We start from the raw sequence: 17319 nt of genomic DNA, 5'->3' as shown, positions 1-17319 counted from the left end.
ATATCCCCAATTAGAAAAAAATGTAAGAAGCAAAAGGCTAATATTCACCACAGAAAACAAACCACTTCTTAAGGAAGTAATTTCGGAGAACATTATCTCCATCATCTGCCTAGTCACAATCCGAAAAGGATTTAAAACACGGGGAAAAATGTGGATGGAGAAAATTGTTTAAAAAGGATTTGAAACACGGGAAAAATTTGGATGGAGAAAATTGTTTAAAAAGGATTTAAAACATAGGGAAAATGTGGATGGATAAAATTGTTTAAAAAGGATTTAAAACATGTGGAGAAATGTGGATGGATAAAATTGTTTAAAAAGGATTTAAAACTTGGGGAGAAATGTGGATGGATAAAATTGTTTAAAAAGCATTTAAAACATGGGGGAAAATGTGGATGGAGAAAATTGTTTAAAAAGGATTTAAAATATTCGAAGTGCAATTCTTCTTGTTGACCATAAACAGATATTAATGGTAACTTACTTGTCAGTGTTCACTGTTGTTCACTGTTCTTTTATTACCTTCCAAACGGCGGAAATATAGTAAAAATTCTACGCCAAATCACATTTGTGTATCCTTTATCTAAATTGAGTTTAGGTTTCACTTTATGAATGTAATAGGCTTATTTAATATTTCGTTCAGTTGTTGTTTTCTATCAAACATGAACTAGCAATGTTATGGTCATTATCTCTCAGAGGCGCTGCCAATCCGGATAACTGTTGTAAGCTATGAGATTTCGATGCGCGAATGTGCTCATCTATTCTAATATAAATATTCCTTTTTGTTTGACATATATATATATATATATATATATATGTCACATTGACATTTAACCTGATAAACACCGTTACTTTGCTGGGGATCAGTAAAAATGCCTTAAAATGTGTAATATATCTTTCTATTGATTTCAGAAGAACTTCTGATGTTAAATATTTGCAGTATCTTCTGAATTTTTGCCAAAATACGCGGGACCAGAGGGATACTAATCCACTTGTCAGCCTCAGCATTTGTTGTTGACTGATGGTGGGTGCCGACGCTTTCCTGTTGTACCTGCTTGTACCACATCAGTGATAAAGACGTTTGGAAATAATTTATTAGGGAAGTATATTATAGCTTACATTTTTCTAAGTATTATCACCGTTCGAAACACAGTGACAATATCCACAATTTTATTACGAAAGAAAGAGAAACACTTCCTAATCTGTTTGTAACCAAGCATACTATGCAACCTGAATGTGTAAAATGACTGGCAAACTGTAAATATACACTATAATTCAGCAAGTTCAATATTTTAAATTCAAAATCAGGACTTCAAACTAAATTGGGTACAGCAGAATTTGTGTATTATTTCTGAAATTCAGTAAATCGAGGTTCGTGAAACCAAATAAAGACTGTGCAAGAAGACGCCATAAAACGGGAATAATGCAAATAGTGCAAGCTTCTCACTATCAAGTAATCATTCAGAAGAGAAGCACTGTTGATATACACACTTCGATACCTATGTGAACAGTTTTGTTCAGAATATCTTGGCCACTCACTTCTCATTAAAAAGGGTCTGCACTCTTATTAGTAGACAAAAATAAGTAAAAAATTAATAATAATAAACGTAAATCTTGCTTGAGTGTAAAATATTTGTTTGAAATCAAAATACTGCGTAAATTTTTCACGGAATAGTTTTGGAAATCTTTAAAGATAAGTGGCCAGTTTATTTATTTATTTATTTATTTATTTATTTATTTACTTATTTATTGAATTATGTCCATTCCTCGCACGGGAAGAATAAGGTTTAAGGAAAAAACATTTCAAAGCTATATACAACATTTTTCTGCTTTCAAATACTTGTCAACGCAAGTTTGATTTCGCTGAAATTGTGTTCAAAAGTGGTCACTAAATTGCTCTTAAATAATTTTCACTACGTCAAGGCCGAGTCGTTTTCTCGCAACCGGAAATGGTGGATTAACCTAAATCTACAAAAATATACAGGTAAATATTAAGTCAATTTTTATCATCCTGAAATATATACTTTGAAAGGGGCTAATTTCGTCACATTTAAGTTCTAAAACAGCTTTTTTACACCAGAAATTGGAATAATTTCTCCGTTTCGTGGAAATTGTTACTCAAAGATTATATCTCTCAAACTGACTTATCCAAAAATTAACCTAAAGTCTTGTTACAGTATCGAAAGTACCCAAATTATATTCCTGTATGAAATATTCATATTGTGTATGTCAAAATATATAGTATACTGTACAAATTTCATGACTATGCCGAACGTTTCAAAATATATTTGTGGTATTAATGTATTTTTTTTTTAAAATAAAGCCTATGTATGCCTCAAGTAGAATATACTCAAAGTTCCATCTTAGAAAATTTCAAACTCCCAGATCAAGAATAGTTTCATTCCCTTCATCTGCAGTCTTAGATCTCAAATTTCAAAAATTTTCTATCCTATCTGTAGTTGACAGTCTGAGAAAAATATTTTTGGAAAATTTCAATTATCTACGCCCAATTGTTTTGGAGATCTGGTGTACAGTGAAAACCAGCCCAAGCCCACTTTTCCCCTTACAGTTAGATTCATTGTTCGTAAAACTCTATCTTATCCTCAGCCTAGTATTTAATAAGCAAATTTGTACAAAAGTTCTAGTTCTACTCCAAAGAGTTCCAAAGATCTGATAGAAATTGTAGGAAAGGTAAGAAACCTTTCTTTTCTGTAAGAGTGCCATTTCGTAACGTCTATACTATCTTCGATCTCAGATTCAACGAAAACTTTTGTTTAAAAGTTTAACTTCTTGCTCCCAAGAGTTCTGAAGATCTGTCAAAAGTTGAAGAAAATGTTCATGTCCCCGTTTTTAACCTGTAAATCTTCTTTACTTCCTCACCTTAGGGTACACGGGAAATATTTATATACAAAATTTCTAGGGTCCACATTTAATAATTTCTAAGATATGGATAACGGCAAAGAATAGCCAAACCTCCTTTTCCCCCATAAGTCCACATTTAAAAGAAATATTTATAGCCTAGAGTGTAAGGAGGGCATTTATACAAAATTTCAAGATTCTAAATCTAATACTTTCCGAGATCTGACAAACAACAAAAAATCATTCAATAACCTTACTGGCCACATTTTGCAAAATACTGTCTTATCTACAGCCTAGAGTAAGGGGAACATGTAAAAAAAAAAAAAAAAAAAAAAAAAGTTTTCGGATATCTGTAAAACGGCAAAAATAAATAAAAATAAAAAATTAATAATCAAGCCTCTATCCTCCCCTAGGGGCTGTATTTCGCAAAAAATTTTTTACCTATAGCTTAGTGCAAGGAAAATATTTATACAATGGTTTCGGAGATCTTGTGAACGGCAAATAAATAAAAAAAAAAATTTAAAAATTAAAAATCCTCCTAAGCGGTCTCACGAAAAAAATCTTGACTTACCTACAACTTTAAATTGCAAGAGCATTTGTACGAAATTTCAAGGATCTATGCCTAAGTGAATCGCGAAAAATAATTCAAGCCCTCTTATCCACCGTTAGGACCTCATATGAAAAAGAATTTCTCTTATTTACAACCTACACTGCAATAAGAACGTTTATACAAAATTTGGAGATTCTATGCCTAATAGTTTCGAGTTGTAAAATTCTGGAATTCTGGAAATTTTCGAGTGGAGTTTCCTGTTATTCATAATCAGGATACTAATTATTCAAGAAAGAGCGAAAATGTTTTCAATCTTCAATATTGTAACACTCTTTACATGGGACAGTTTTTCGGCGACCATTCTTTAGAGATGACCGATCTCAGCCATTATTGTTTGGATTAGAGTTTAGTGCCCGTTTCAACACCGAGGTTACATGAGACGCGGATCTATACTTTAACGTGGGATGCGAACCATACATTATTACCATTAGCACAAATTTGGTCATCGTACTTCAGTCCGTCTTCGAAAAATCAATGCTAATGTATGGGTCAGCTTCTGGCTACTACTTCTCAAGGACAGAATTGATCGTAAATATCTCGCTTTAGAGTTCTCTACAGTAAGACTAATTGAATGTTTAAGGTTTCATCACTTTATTTTAAGCAGTCTTATAGAAATAAATACCCATATGGCTGTTTTTGAGCCACAATTCCTTAAGAACATGATCAATTATAAGAGTCAAGCTTTAATAATCTTAGAATATAATGTTGTCACAGTGCATAGTATAACCAATGTAGCTCAAACAGATGCTAGTTCCAATCGTATGGTACAGTTTTTTGTTTACTATTCTTCAAGAGTATGATCGGCCGCAAAAACCTTGCTTAAAGCATTTATCGCTGTCAACTACTTGCAACAGTCTTGGTAAAATCAGTGCTAACGTATGGGAAAATTTTTGGACTACTATCCGCGTAGACTTGGTCGATCATAATCATCTCTTGTCAAAACCATCTTTACCAATACTACTACTAATATACGATATTAAGTCAGTTTACCTCAAAGAGCCTTGGAGAAATGAGGTCAAAAACGCGAAGTGAAGGTATTACAAACTTCCCTTCCTCAGCTCAATTAATGAGATATTTTAGATTTTTCTTGTTCTGTAGAAATTATATCTACAAACAATTGGAAAATGTTGATTACTTTTCCCTTAATGATTAAATGCAAAGGTTAATCCACACAGAAACAAAACCTTACCATTAAATATATTCCATGTTATTCAAATACAATTACGATTGCTTCCACTCACTCTTCTACTATATTATTTTTCTATTACTTTTCCGACAGCTTCTTGGAGCTATTCGAACATATTTTACCAATCACATTCACAACTAGAATTTTGTTCGCTCATGCGACCGATGTGTTCCGTCCATCTCAGAGGTCTTAACTTTATCATCTATATGATATTTGGTAATTCACAATTATTACGGAGTTCCTTGTTACACACCTTTCTCTACTCACTTGTTCGTCTATTTTTTTGTACCAGCTACTTTCCTCGAAATTTGATTTTCAAACACTCACAACCACTGTTCTTCTTTGCAGGTTAGGGATCAACTTACATAACCATGTAGCACAACTGCCAAAATTATGATTTCATTTTTGCACTTTATCAATGTTATTTAGAGTCTTTGGGGATTCAGATTTCTTTATGCTCTCATTGTCTCTGAAATGTAGCTTGAATTATGGAATTCATGAATATGGGACTGTACTGAGTTGAAGAAAAAACCCAAAATAATATTTTTGTATGTCTTTTTTTAATTTTTTTTTACAGGAATAAGGAACTAGCAGGTGTATAGTATTAATTAAGTCTGAATCAAATTTCTAATTACACAGTTTTTAATAGATTATAATGCTCTCTTAATCAACCAGAGTAAGATCTTTTATTTGTTTTTTATCAGCAATAACAAGATAAAAATGCCTCTTAAGACATACATCATAGATGATAACTTCTAAAAGTTGGATTTATTTTGTTGAAACTTTTTTAAAATTTTCTTTGCAAGAACATAATTTTTTAGGAATGATTTACCTAGAATGTTAGAATTTATTTGAAGAAAACAGGAAAAGTGCTGTATGAACAAATTATGATACTTTTAATTACACTTGGCTTTCCTTTTACTTTTTGAGTTGAAGTACTTGATGAAAAAGTAATGTTCTATTAAGTTTGGTAGAATGTAAAATTCCAATGATTTACTGTATTACTTTAAGCTCAGCATAGCTACATCAAAAATAGTACTTCAATTAACGTATTATGCATAGAAAATTTAATTTTTGCACTTACTCTAGTCTCCAAGAGAATTCGAACAGCACAGGATATAGTTTCTTCCGATATTTTGCTACATTCATCTTCTGTTACATGTTCGATTTGCGTTCTGGCACTTTTTAATCTTTCTATCCACTTTAATGTTAAGATGAGGTGGTTGTGCCCAAGATCCTGTAAATAAATTAATATAGAAGTTCAAACTCTCTTCAATCGTATTTTCATAATAGTATATAACCTGGCGTTAAAAAATTCGAGCAACTTTAATATGTATTTCTAGCACTTGTTATTTAGTTTTCATATTTTGTTAAGATTAACCTGTGTGTATACTTTATAATGACGTTAAAAAGTACTTAAGAGTAATATTAATAAGAATACTTCTACGGGTATTAAGAGCAACATTAATAAGAATACTTCTACGGGTATTAAGAGTAATATTAATAAGGATACTTCTAATGGTATTAAGAGTAATATTAATAAGAATACTTCTACGGGTATTAAGAGTAACATTAATAAGAATATTTCTACGGGTATTAAGAGTAATATTAATAAGAATACTTCTACGGGTATTAAGAGTAACATTAATAAGAATATTTCTACGGGTATTAAGAGTAATATTAATAAGAATACTTCTACGGGTATTAAGAGTAACATTAATAAGAATATTTCTACGGGTATTAAGAGTAATATTAATAAGAATACTTGTACGGGTATTAAGAGTAATATTAATAAGGATACTTCTACGGGTATTAAGAGTAATATTAATAAGGATACTTCTACGGGTATTAAGAGTAACATTAATAAGAATATTTCTACGGGTATTAAGAGTAATATTAATAAGGATACTTCTACGGGTATTAAGAGTAACATTAATAAGAATACTTCTACGGGTATTAAGAGTAATATTAATAAGGATATTTCTAATGGTATTAAGAGTAATATTAATAAGAATACTTCTACGGGTATTAAGAGTAACATTAATAAGAATATTTCTACGGGTATTAAGAGTAATATTAATAAGGATACTTCTAATGGTATTAAGAGTAATATTAATAAGAATACTTCTACGGGTATTAAGAGTAACATTAATAAGAATATTTCTACGGGTATTAGGAGTAACATTAATAAGAATACTTCTACGGGTATTAAGAGTAATATTAATAAGAATACTTGTACTGGTATTAAGAGTAATATTAATAAGGATACTTCTACGGTATTAAGAGTAACATTAATAAGAATACTTCTACGGGTATTAAGAGTAATATTAATAAGAATACTTCTACGGGTATTAAGAGTAACATTAATAAGAATATTTCTACGGGTATTAAGAGTAATATTAATAAGGATACTTCTACGGGTATTAAGAGTAACATTAATAAGAATATTTCTACGGGTATTAAGAGTAATATTAATAAGGATACTTCTAATGGTATTAAGAGTAATATTAATAAGAATACTTCTACGGGTATTAAGAGTAACATTAATAAGAATATTTCTACGGGTATTAGGAGTAACATTAATAAGAATACTTCTACGGGTATTAAGAGTAATATTAATAAGAATACTTGTACTGGTATTAAGAGTAATATTAATAAGGATACTTCTACGGTATTAAGAGTAACATTAATAAGAATACTTGTACGGGTATTAAGAGTAATATTAATAAGAATACTTCTACGGGTATTAAGAGTAACATTAATAAGAATATTTCTACGGATATTAGGAGTAACATTAATAAGAATACTTCTACGGGTATTAAGAGTAATATTAATAAGAATACTTGTACTGGTATTAAGAGTAATATTAATAAGGATACTTCTACGGTATTAAGAGTAACATTAATAAGAATACTTGTACGGGTATTAAGAGTAATATTAATAAGAATACTTCTACGGGTATTAAGAGTAATATTAATAAGGATATTTCTACGGGTATTAAGAGTAATATTAATAAGAATACTTCTACGGGTATTAAGAGTAATAGTAATAAGAGTTCTTCGCACTGGGAGAATACGTTTTATTTTGGACATAAAGGGCAATAGAGGTGAATTTGAATTTAAACGGCATCGGAAGTGTTACTGTGCGTCTCATCTACTTCGAAAACTATATAATCGACACAAATATCGGTAATTTTTGATCATTTATATATATATATATCTCCCCTTCCCCAATTTGCGGGGCTGAATTTGAATTTACACGGAATCGGAAATGTCACTGCTCATCGCAGCGATCCCGGAAACTATAGATTCGACACTAATATACTTCGCATAAATCTCTAGACGTCATTGAAAGTGTAGGAATAGAGTTCCCAACTCTGGAAAATAAGAAAAGTCGGCACAATCTCAAAATTCTCTATAAGTCTACGTGTGAAGTATCTCTGTTCGGACCCATCGATGGAAACGAAATGTACTATTGTGAACAAGAGTGCATTGGCACATGTATTCTGCATACACTTAGTACATTCACTAGTAAGCTTAATAGATACATTGTGCTGTAAATGAGAAACTGAAATTGGCATTAATCATTTTATTGTATTTATCAGTAACTACCATTTCTTTAAAATTATCGAAACAGATGAACAAAAGTATATTAATCCTTACGTGACAATTTTGGACTTGAAAAATGAAATTTATTCTTTAAACTTATACTTCAACTACAGGAAATTACCTTAAGAAGTCCTTTTTTGCTCTCAATAAATGTATAAAATTCCTTACAAGTAAATTTCAAATTTTCAAATCATCACAGTCTCCTTTAGCCTAGTCGGCATAACCGTGGGACTTAAAACTTAGATTTTTCTCAAAATTACTAACTTTTCAGGAGAAGCGTTTCAAAGTTTCGAAACGCGGTGAAAACAACTTGGCACAATAACGACAGAAGTGCTTTAGCATCCAGTTTTGGAAGCACATCTGTGAAATGTTTACCAGAGGTAGACATCAAGATTAGCTTTCATTTTCTGCCCATGAGTCAATAAAAGCGATTTTTGAGTTATGCCACTCTTGAAGTAAACAGGCGATATAAGAACTTTATTGAAATTAAATGAAATCTTTAAGTTTTACGACCTACGGTTATGCCGGCTAGGCTAATGAGTGGAATGGTAGAATGAAGAAAGTGGGAGGAAACGAGAGAACCTCGAGAAAATTCACGCACACGGTATTTGTCCACCACAAAGCTCACTTGGTGCGAGCTGGGATCGAACCAAGGACCCCATGCACCAGAGGTGAACGCTCTACCAGTGAGCCACCGCGGTACCATTTACTTTATTATTGAAATATCAGTATAATTGTGTAATTTTAATTAATTCATATTCTATGTTAAGGCATCATATTCTCTGTTACACAATATTGTTATTTAACGACAAGAAATAATTTTTATTCTTAAAAACAGTACATCAAACATGACTACATATGAATGGCAAGTGGGACCTTTGCAAAAAATGCTTTAATATAAGTGATTTGAAAAAAAAGAAACATCCAATTAAAAAAATAAAAATATAAAGACATCTCAATTTAAACAGGCATATTACCTTGTATTGTGCACATACAATGACATCGTCGAAGAGGAAAATATGGCCTAATGATCTAGTTCCATTGCTTTTCAGAATTACTATTTCGGTTTCCATCTTGAGACGTTCAGTTCTACTGTCTGGTTGCTAAAATCAAACGAAATAATTTAATTCACCAGAAAGTTTTCAGTAATATATGAAGTCGTTGACGAGCAAAAATGTTGATACTAATTCTTTAATAGTAAGGGTGAAGAAAGTAAACAACTATGAAAATGGTTCAATAAGAGTGTAACTAAGTTTCTCATTGCATAGGCCTAAATTTATTCAACTTGTACAATCAGCGCCAAAGGTCATTACCGTTTGATGAAATTAGTTTCGTAAATAACTTCAGAATGGAAGGAGAATTTGAGTACAGTTTGCAGTAAATAGAAAAGAGTGTAATTCTCTCTACGTTTCAGCCATACCACCAGTGTACGTTCCAGCCATGCCACCGTTATTCTCAAAATAAATTTTACCGAACGGAAATAATTTTTGTCGCTGACTGTACATATGCTTATAAACAGCGGTATGGCCTTAGTATAGGTTATTTATCTATTTAGTCTCCACACTCATTTCTTATTTGTTTTTAAAACACATCAAGGTAGTTTTTAATTATTTAAGTTGTGCACAACTTCCACGAAGATTTTCAATCTTAAAGAAATTATCCATGGAGGACCTGCAATTTATATGAGAAATAACTTTACCATGGACTTCACGGTTCTTAATTAAGATAGTTTATATCTTGAAGGGAAATTTGAAATTATTGGGATCCTGTTCTCCAACATAATAATTATATGGGTATCATTTCTAAGTAACACGACGGGATCTATTAACAGTAAATAAACATTTTCACACAGTGGTCAAAGTGGAAAAAATAGCAGAGGCGGTATGTTTTATTACGATTTCGACTTGGCATACCGACTATCTAAATGTTGAAATACAGTGTTGCCTAAAAAATTGTATTTTTCTTTACACAATGACTCAATACCATGGGAGGGGGGCCGCGGTGGCTCAGTGGTAGAGCGTTCACCTCTGGTGTTTGGGGTCCCGGGTTCGATCCCAGCCCCCGCCAAGTGAACTTTGTGGTGGACAAACATCGTGTGCGTGGGTTTTCTCGGGGTTTTCCCGTTTCCTCCCACTTTCTTCATTCCACCATTTCATTCATTACTCATCATCACCGTCTCCTTTAGCCTAACCGGCATAACCGTGGGACGTAAAACTCAAAGATTTCATTTCATTTTTCAATACCATGGGAGAGCTCTTCCGTAGTTACGGGCGGGGGATTATTGAGAGGTTTTGTCCCCTGCCACAATTTTCTGAGAAAAATAAAAATATATTCTCTTGTATTGTAGAGAATTATATCCGAAAATGCTCTAAAATCGAGTTTTTATACTAACAATTTGTAAATAGCTTTCCGAGACACCATTGGCTTTCTGAGTATCTATTCATGAAGGCAAGTCTGTAAAAAGTCTACCTACTTCGGCCAAACATGTACTGTTCTAAAAATCTACACATGGTTTCTTCATATACAGACTATTGGGTAGTAGTTGCATGCAATAACCAGCACAACATGAGTCCTTGTGTAGGAGCAAGGCGTAAGTTTCTTTGTAGACACCTCATTTTCAAAGCAAAAAGTAGGGGAAAAAATGTTGATATTGCCAAATTAGAAAAAGATTCTAAATAAAATCTTTGACGTTCAAAGCTATTTGTCAATCACTGTGTATACAAAAGGATTTATTAAAGGTATATTGGCATCCATTTTTCAGTGACGGTATGTCTTCATCAATGATAAAGCAGAGACGGTATGTCTTGATTACTGAAAATCAGAGACGGTATGTCTTCATCACTGAAAAAACAGAGGCGGTACGGCATACCACCGCATACCGTGTCATTTCGACCACTTTTTCACATGTTAAATCATCCAATAGCAGAAAATCTGTGAACGGTTTTGAAACACTCATTTTTTCCTCAGCTCATGTAAAGAAAACGTGCTGCTTGTATGAAATTCTCTGCTTCCTATCGAATTAAAGTGATGCATAAGTTCGTAGCTCTATAGTAAACTTTCTTTCTGTTCCTATGTTATTGGTAATAAGAAGCCCATAGTATACTTTAGTATATTTTGGCATTTGGATGTTTTAGTGTATAAAAGTTTTTTTGTTTAATGTTAGTAGAAAGTGATGTGTGACAGGAAAATAAATTGTAAGTAAAAAGGCTGTGTATATATAAAACAATAATAAGACCAGCCATGATGGAAACATAGGCAATCAAAAGGACCAAGGAAAAGAATATGGAAGTGGTGAAGATGAGAATGTTAAGATAAACCTATGACGTGACAAGGAAGGATACAAGAAGGAACATTTATACAAGTTTCGGAAAACGAAAAACGGATCAAAAGATAGTGATCTTGGGTTAAATTAAGAAAAAAAATTAGTAGTATGTTCCGCTAGCCAGTCACTTTTTACTATTACTAAAGCTCTCTCTGATATCGGTCATTTTCGATCATTTTTATATTTCACTCCCGTCCTTCACCTCATGCTGCATGATTGAATTTGGATTTAAACGGCGTTGGAAGTGTCACTATTCATCACAGCGACCCCGAAAACTGCAGTACTAATATCGATCATTTTCGATCATTTTTATATATCTCCTCCCTTCCCTCCCCCATGTTGCGGTCACGGCATCGGAAGTATCATTTTCATCTCAGCAACATCGGAAAGTATGGATTCGACACTGATATTTGTAATTTCGATCATTTTTATATATCTCCCACTCCCCCAAGCCGCGGGGTTGAATTTGGATTTAAACGGGATCGGAAGTGTTACTGTTCACCTCAGCGACCCCGAAAGCTATATATTCGACACTAATATTGGCCATTTTCGATCATCTACAAATGCCTCTCCTTCTCCTCCCCTAAGTTGCACCGTCAAAGTGATACGACAAAAACTATCTCAGGTCTGAACCTCATCTATGTTGAAAATTTAATCGAAATCGGTCAGGTGGTTCAAGAGTGATGAAGTCACAAAGACAGTTACTTTCATTTTCATTATATATATATATATATATCCCCTAAGTTGCACCGTAAAAGTAAAATAAAAATAAAAATCATCCCACGCCCGACCCTCATCTAAATTGGAAAATTTGATCGAAATCGGTCGGGTGGCTCAAGAGTTATATATATATATCACCCTCCCCTAAGTTCTACCGCCAAAGTGAAATGGTAAGAACCAACCGAGGTTGGAACCTCATCTATGTTGAAAATTCGATTGAGATAGGTTGGTGCTTCAAGAGTGATGAAGTCACAAAGACAGTCATTTTAATTTTAATTTTTATTTATATCTCCCCTCGCCTTCCCCTCTCCAAGGTTCTACCGTCAAAGTGAAATGATAAAAACACTCGCAGGTCCGAACCTCATCTATGTTGAAAATTTGATCGAGATTGGTAGGGTGGTTTAAGGGATTGAGAGACACAAGCATAGTCACTTTCAATTTTATAATATAGACTAGTCTTTGGCTAGTAATATAGATTACAAGTGGAAATGAAGAATTGAAGGTCTATACTTTACTGACTCCAATTTGACCTGTTTTATCCATATCCTTGAGAAACTAATTTGTCCCCTTTCCCCTTTTGGAGTTGTATGCTAGTTGTATGTAAAAAAAAAAAAAAAAAAAAAACTCTAACACAGGTTTGTTAATATATAACTAGGAGTTAATACGGTACATTTTACGTTTCCAACATATGCTTATAATTCTATTTCCTTTGCATTCATCATTTGTGCAATCCATTTGTCCTTCTTTTCTCCCTGGGAGGTGACTTTCGAAGAAAGAGAGAAAGAAAGAAAGAAAGAGAGAAAGAAAAAAAATCAATCACATTTGCTTATTTTAAATCGGAATTTGAGCTCCTCCGTGGCTAAGGGGTTAACGTACGCACCTTTGGCGTAGGAGACCCGGGTTCGATTCCCGGAGAAAGCTCATGTGGTTCGGATTTCGCGTTAATCAGTAGGTCCACGTCTCATATAGCCTCGCTACTGAACGGGACGATAAACCCAAAATCAAATCAAATTTAAACCGGAATTTGATGTACGGACTTTTACGTCTTCAATTTGAATATCTTTTACACTAGATATTTGCTATTTTTACAAAATAATAAAATTTCATTTAGATTTGACAATTTTAAAATCATTCGGTTCATGGAGGAGAATATGTTTTCAAAACCATAGGAAGAAATAAAAGACATGGATCATACGCTACTCTAATTTTGAAATATATATATATATATATATATATTAAAAAAAAAAAAAAAAAAAAAAACAGAAAAAAGCAGAGTGAGCAGCAGTTTTTTTTTTTTTTTTTTTTTTTAATATATCTATCTGACAGGCAATAAGCTCTTCACTCACCTTAACTGTTGATCCGATAGTAGATGGTTCCCACAATGGTAAAAATATTCTGCCTGGTGAATCGGACCAATTTGCAAGGTTCCTTAGAAAAAAGTCCAATGTTCTTGGAAAATTTTCATATAGTGCAGCAGATATTTTTGCATGTCGTAAGAGCTCCTTTGTAAATACGAACCAACAAATATATTAATGTTGTGTTTCAGTAGTTAGTTAATAATTATATTATGTTAATGTAAATGTAATTATAAATTAATAGTTCAGTAGATTATATACAGAGTTTTATACAGAGTTTTATACATCATATACAGAGTTTTAAACTAATATAAAATATTTCGGTGGATGGAAGGATTTTTAATTTTTTTTTTTACATGTAACCTATAAGTTCATTTTTCCATCAGACACTGAATTGGTAGAAAAATTAAATGTTTGAGTTTAACGTCCAACGATTATGTCCTTTAGGCTAAGGGAGACGGATGATTAAGGCAAGTGAATGATGATGGAAAGTTGAAAGAACTAGAATGTGGAAGGAAACGGGAGTGCTCCGAGAAAACCGACAGACATAGTATTGTCCACCACAAACCCTCTTGGCCGGAGATCAAAACAGAGACCCCACGCGCCAGAGGTAAGCACTCTACCAAAGCCGCCGTGCCCCGCTGAATTGATAAAAGACATTAAATAGGTAGTATGGTTACCTGAGCTCAACCTTATGGATTTTGTCGTATGACCGATTTGAAATCTCAAATGTCTGCTGTAAAAATCCGGAATATGGATCATATTCAGCTGATGATATTCACTGGGTACTGTGGATCCTCATATGTTCGAAATGTTTAAAAGAAATATCGTGAAAGGTTTCAGAAAGTACGTTGAGAATAATGACAAACAATGAACTACAATTCGCATATGTGTGTGTGGGAGGGGAGGGGGAGTATTGTTTATGCCTTCTACATATCGCAGACAAGTCCTTCCATGCTTGAAGCTAAGTGCCTATATTTTTTGCCTTCGTGTTCAGCTGAACCAGGACAGAAAAATAATAATAATAATAAAAATGTTAATTAATAGATGAAAGAGAGAATAATGTGTTGCACGAACACTGATCTGGTAATTATTTGGAGAGAACTGTGCATCTGAAAGAATTCAAGAAAACCAGCAGATAAATTTTCAACTCATGACAAATATTTTGTTAATTTGAATTTTATTTAAACGCTTGAACGGGTTACAGATTTCACACTAGGATTGAATACTTTAGGAAACAAGAAATAATGTAGAGTATATGATATTTTTTTTTTTTTAGAGTGTAGAATATGTTGGACAGGTTTGAGTTAAATTACGGTAGTTTCGCTGACATTATAACAATTTAACTATGTACCCTTAACTAAAATCCTAGTATGCAACAAAACAGAAAACCCACAGCTTCATTGTTATTATTATTTACAGATTTTTTTTTTTTTTAAATCCAGTCTTTATAGTAACGCATTTTCACTTATTGTGAGAAACGTGGGAACCTTTTCTTCATTTGCTTCAGACGAAATTCCCCCCCAAACTCAAGGGATTATAAGTGCTCAAAAGCGACGGAAGAAAATTTCTCTTAATTTGTAGGTTCTTTCTGATTCGGATTCGTTTGGAGTTTAACACAGCCTTTTCAGCAGCAAGGCTATAGGAAATATATACCTATAGTTTAACATGAGATTTGAACCACACGAGCTCCCATCGGGAATGGAATCCATGTTTTTGGCCCATTGTAGTAACGACAGCGATTTATTCAAGAAAAAGTTAAAAAAAAGTGGTTAGCAAAGTATAACTTTCTTCGTTTTATGGGCACCTATGAAGTTAGAGAGTTGTATTTTAATGAAACAATAAATATTTTTTGTTATGCTGTGAAATCTCCATGTAGGGTAGCGGGGTAACTTAAAGAAACAGAGTCTTACATGAAAATAAAAGAAAGTAGAATTGTAAAAACCTTTTGACAGTTCTATCTTCCCCTATGACTGTGAAAATGATTTTTGTAATGTGGTGTAGTTGTTTTCTTACGTCCTCAAGTTATTAGCGACATCATGAAGGGTAGGTCTTATTATTATTAAAGTGAAATGTAAGTGACTGACAAATTGCTATTCCTGTTTGGTTATTTACTGGAGAAAGTCAGTTCTCCTTTTCATGCTATGCAGAGTGTAAGAGACACGTACTTATACGTAGGCTTGAGAAGATGAGCAAGAACTCAAAACACCACCACTGGATTGACCCTCGGCATTATTACAATGCGTACCTTAAAAGTTAGACCCCACAGGTACTTATCACAATACACCACCATTTCCGATGCATTATTGAATTTCCTCACATTAAGTGCTAGGCAGTGAAAGTGGGAGCTGAAAGTCCCACGAAATGATTATTGAAATAATAATAATAATAATAATAATAATAATAATAATAATAATAATAATAATAATAATAATAATAATAATAATAATAATAATAATTATTATTATTATTATTATTATTATTATTATTATTATTATTATTATTATTATTATTATTATTATTATTAATATCAGGAAATTACTCTTAATCCAATTACAATTCCCAAGAATAGTACAAAAATAACGAAACAATCATGCATACAATAATATTAAAATAAAAAAACATACATAAAGTAACACAATAACACATATTAAGTAAAACATAACTGAAATTACAATCAGATTATAAAAGATACAACCATGCACGAACAATGATAAGATAAATAAAGACAGTGTAATTAAAACATAAAAAAAGAAAAGAAGAAGAAAGTAAAAAGAAAAAAATATGATAAGTGATAGGTTATAAACTTCCTTTGAATAGAAGAAAAATCAGGAGTAAGACATCATTGATATGTAATAATTGTTGACATTTGACAAACATTTATATAACGGTGCATCACTAAAATTAGGATTATATTTGAAACTTTTAAAATTTCTTATTGCCCTGTTAGGAACACTAAGACTAACAGCCTTAATTAACGGTAATTTGTCAGTCAAAATATTATGGAGTAGCTTGATATCGAATGAAGTTCTTCTTTCAGATAATTTTAGTAGACCAAGAAGGAGCCTAATTTCATCCTGAGTTTTCTCTGATAGAAATTTGAATTTCTATTTTAACCATGATAGAAACAAGTTTTGAACTAGCTCGATATCCTTTTGAAAGTACTAGATTCTTTTATTCCAAGTACTAGTACCTTACTCAAGGTGACTTCTTACGTTAGCATAGTATAAAAGTAAGCAGACTTTTAAAGAGAAAAAATCTTTAAAAATTCATTTTATGAATCCTAAGTTTCTTCAAGTTTTTGAAACTATGCACTCGAGATGTTTATTAAAGAAAAATTTGGCATCAAAAGTAACACCCAGATCCTTAATAGAGACAAACTTTTAGACCAGAACATTATCAACAACATAATTATAATAGGCAGGGTAAATTATGAAGTAAAAGATACAGAACATGTTTAATTAAGATTCAAGGGTAAAGCATTAATCTTTGACCAAGTGACAATGGTATTAATATTATTTTGTAATTTAACACAGTCACAAACATTATTAATAACACGATAAATCTTCAAATCGTCAGCATACATAAGAAATTGACAATTAATATTTTCTTAAAGGTTATTCAGGAAGAAAAGAAACAGACATGGACCTAAATTGGAACCCTGG

General features: G+C 32.4%; 1 protein-coding gene across 1 annotated transcript in view; it reads right to left on the bottom strand.

The window, feature by feature from the left end:
- Positions 1-17319, bottom strand: part of LOC145674378 (uncharacterized) — a 305117-nt gene that overhangs the window by 44389 nt on the left and 243409 nt on the right. Inside the window, exons 7-8 of the mRNA XM_081744352.1 lie at positions 13646-13801; positions 5734-5886 (exon numbers count right to left, since the gene is read on the bottom strand). Coding sequence (XP_081600478.1) covers positions 5734-5886; positions 13646-13801 — 309 coding nt within the window. The remainder of the gene's footprint in view (positions 1-5733; positions 5887-13645; positions 13802-17319) is intronic.

The sequence above is a fragment of the Thermobia domestica genome, chromosome 17, assembly GCF_964235325.1.
Source record: "Thermobia domestica chromosome 17, izTheDome1.hap1.1, whole genome shotgun sequence".
Classification (NCBI taxonomy): domain Eukaryota; kingdom Metazoa; phylum Arthropoda; class Insecta; order Zygentoma; family Lepismatidae; genus Thermobia; species Thermobia domestica.
The sequence above is the reverse complement of the archived record's forward strand: the minus strand, read 5'-3'. Positions and strand labels throughout refer to the sequence as shown.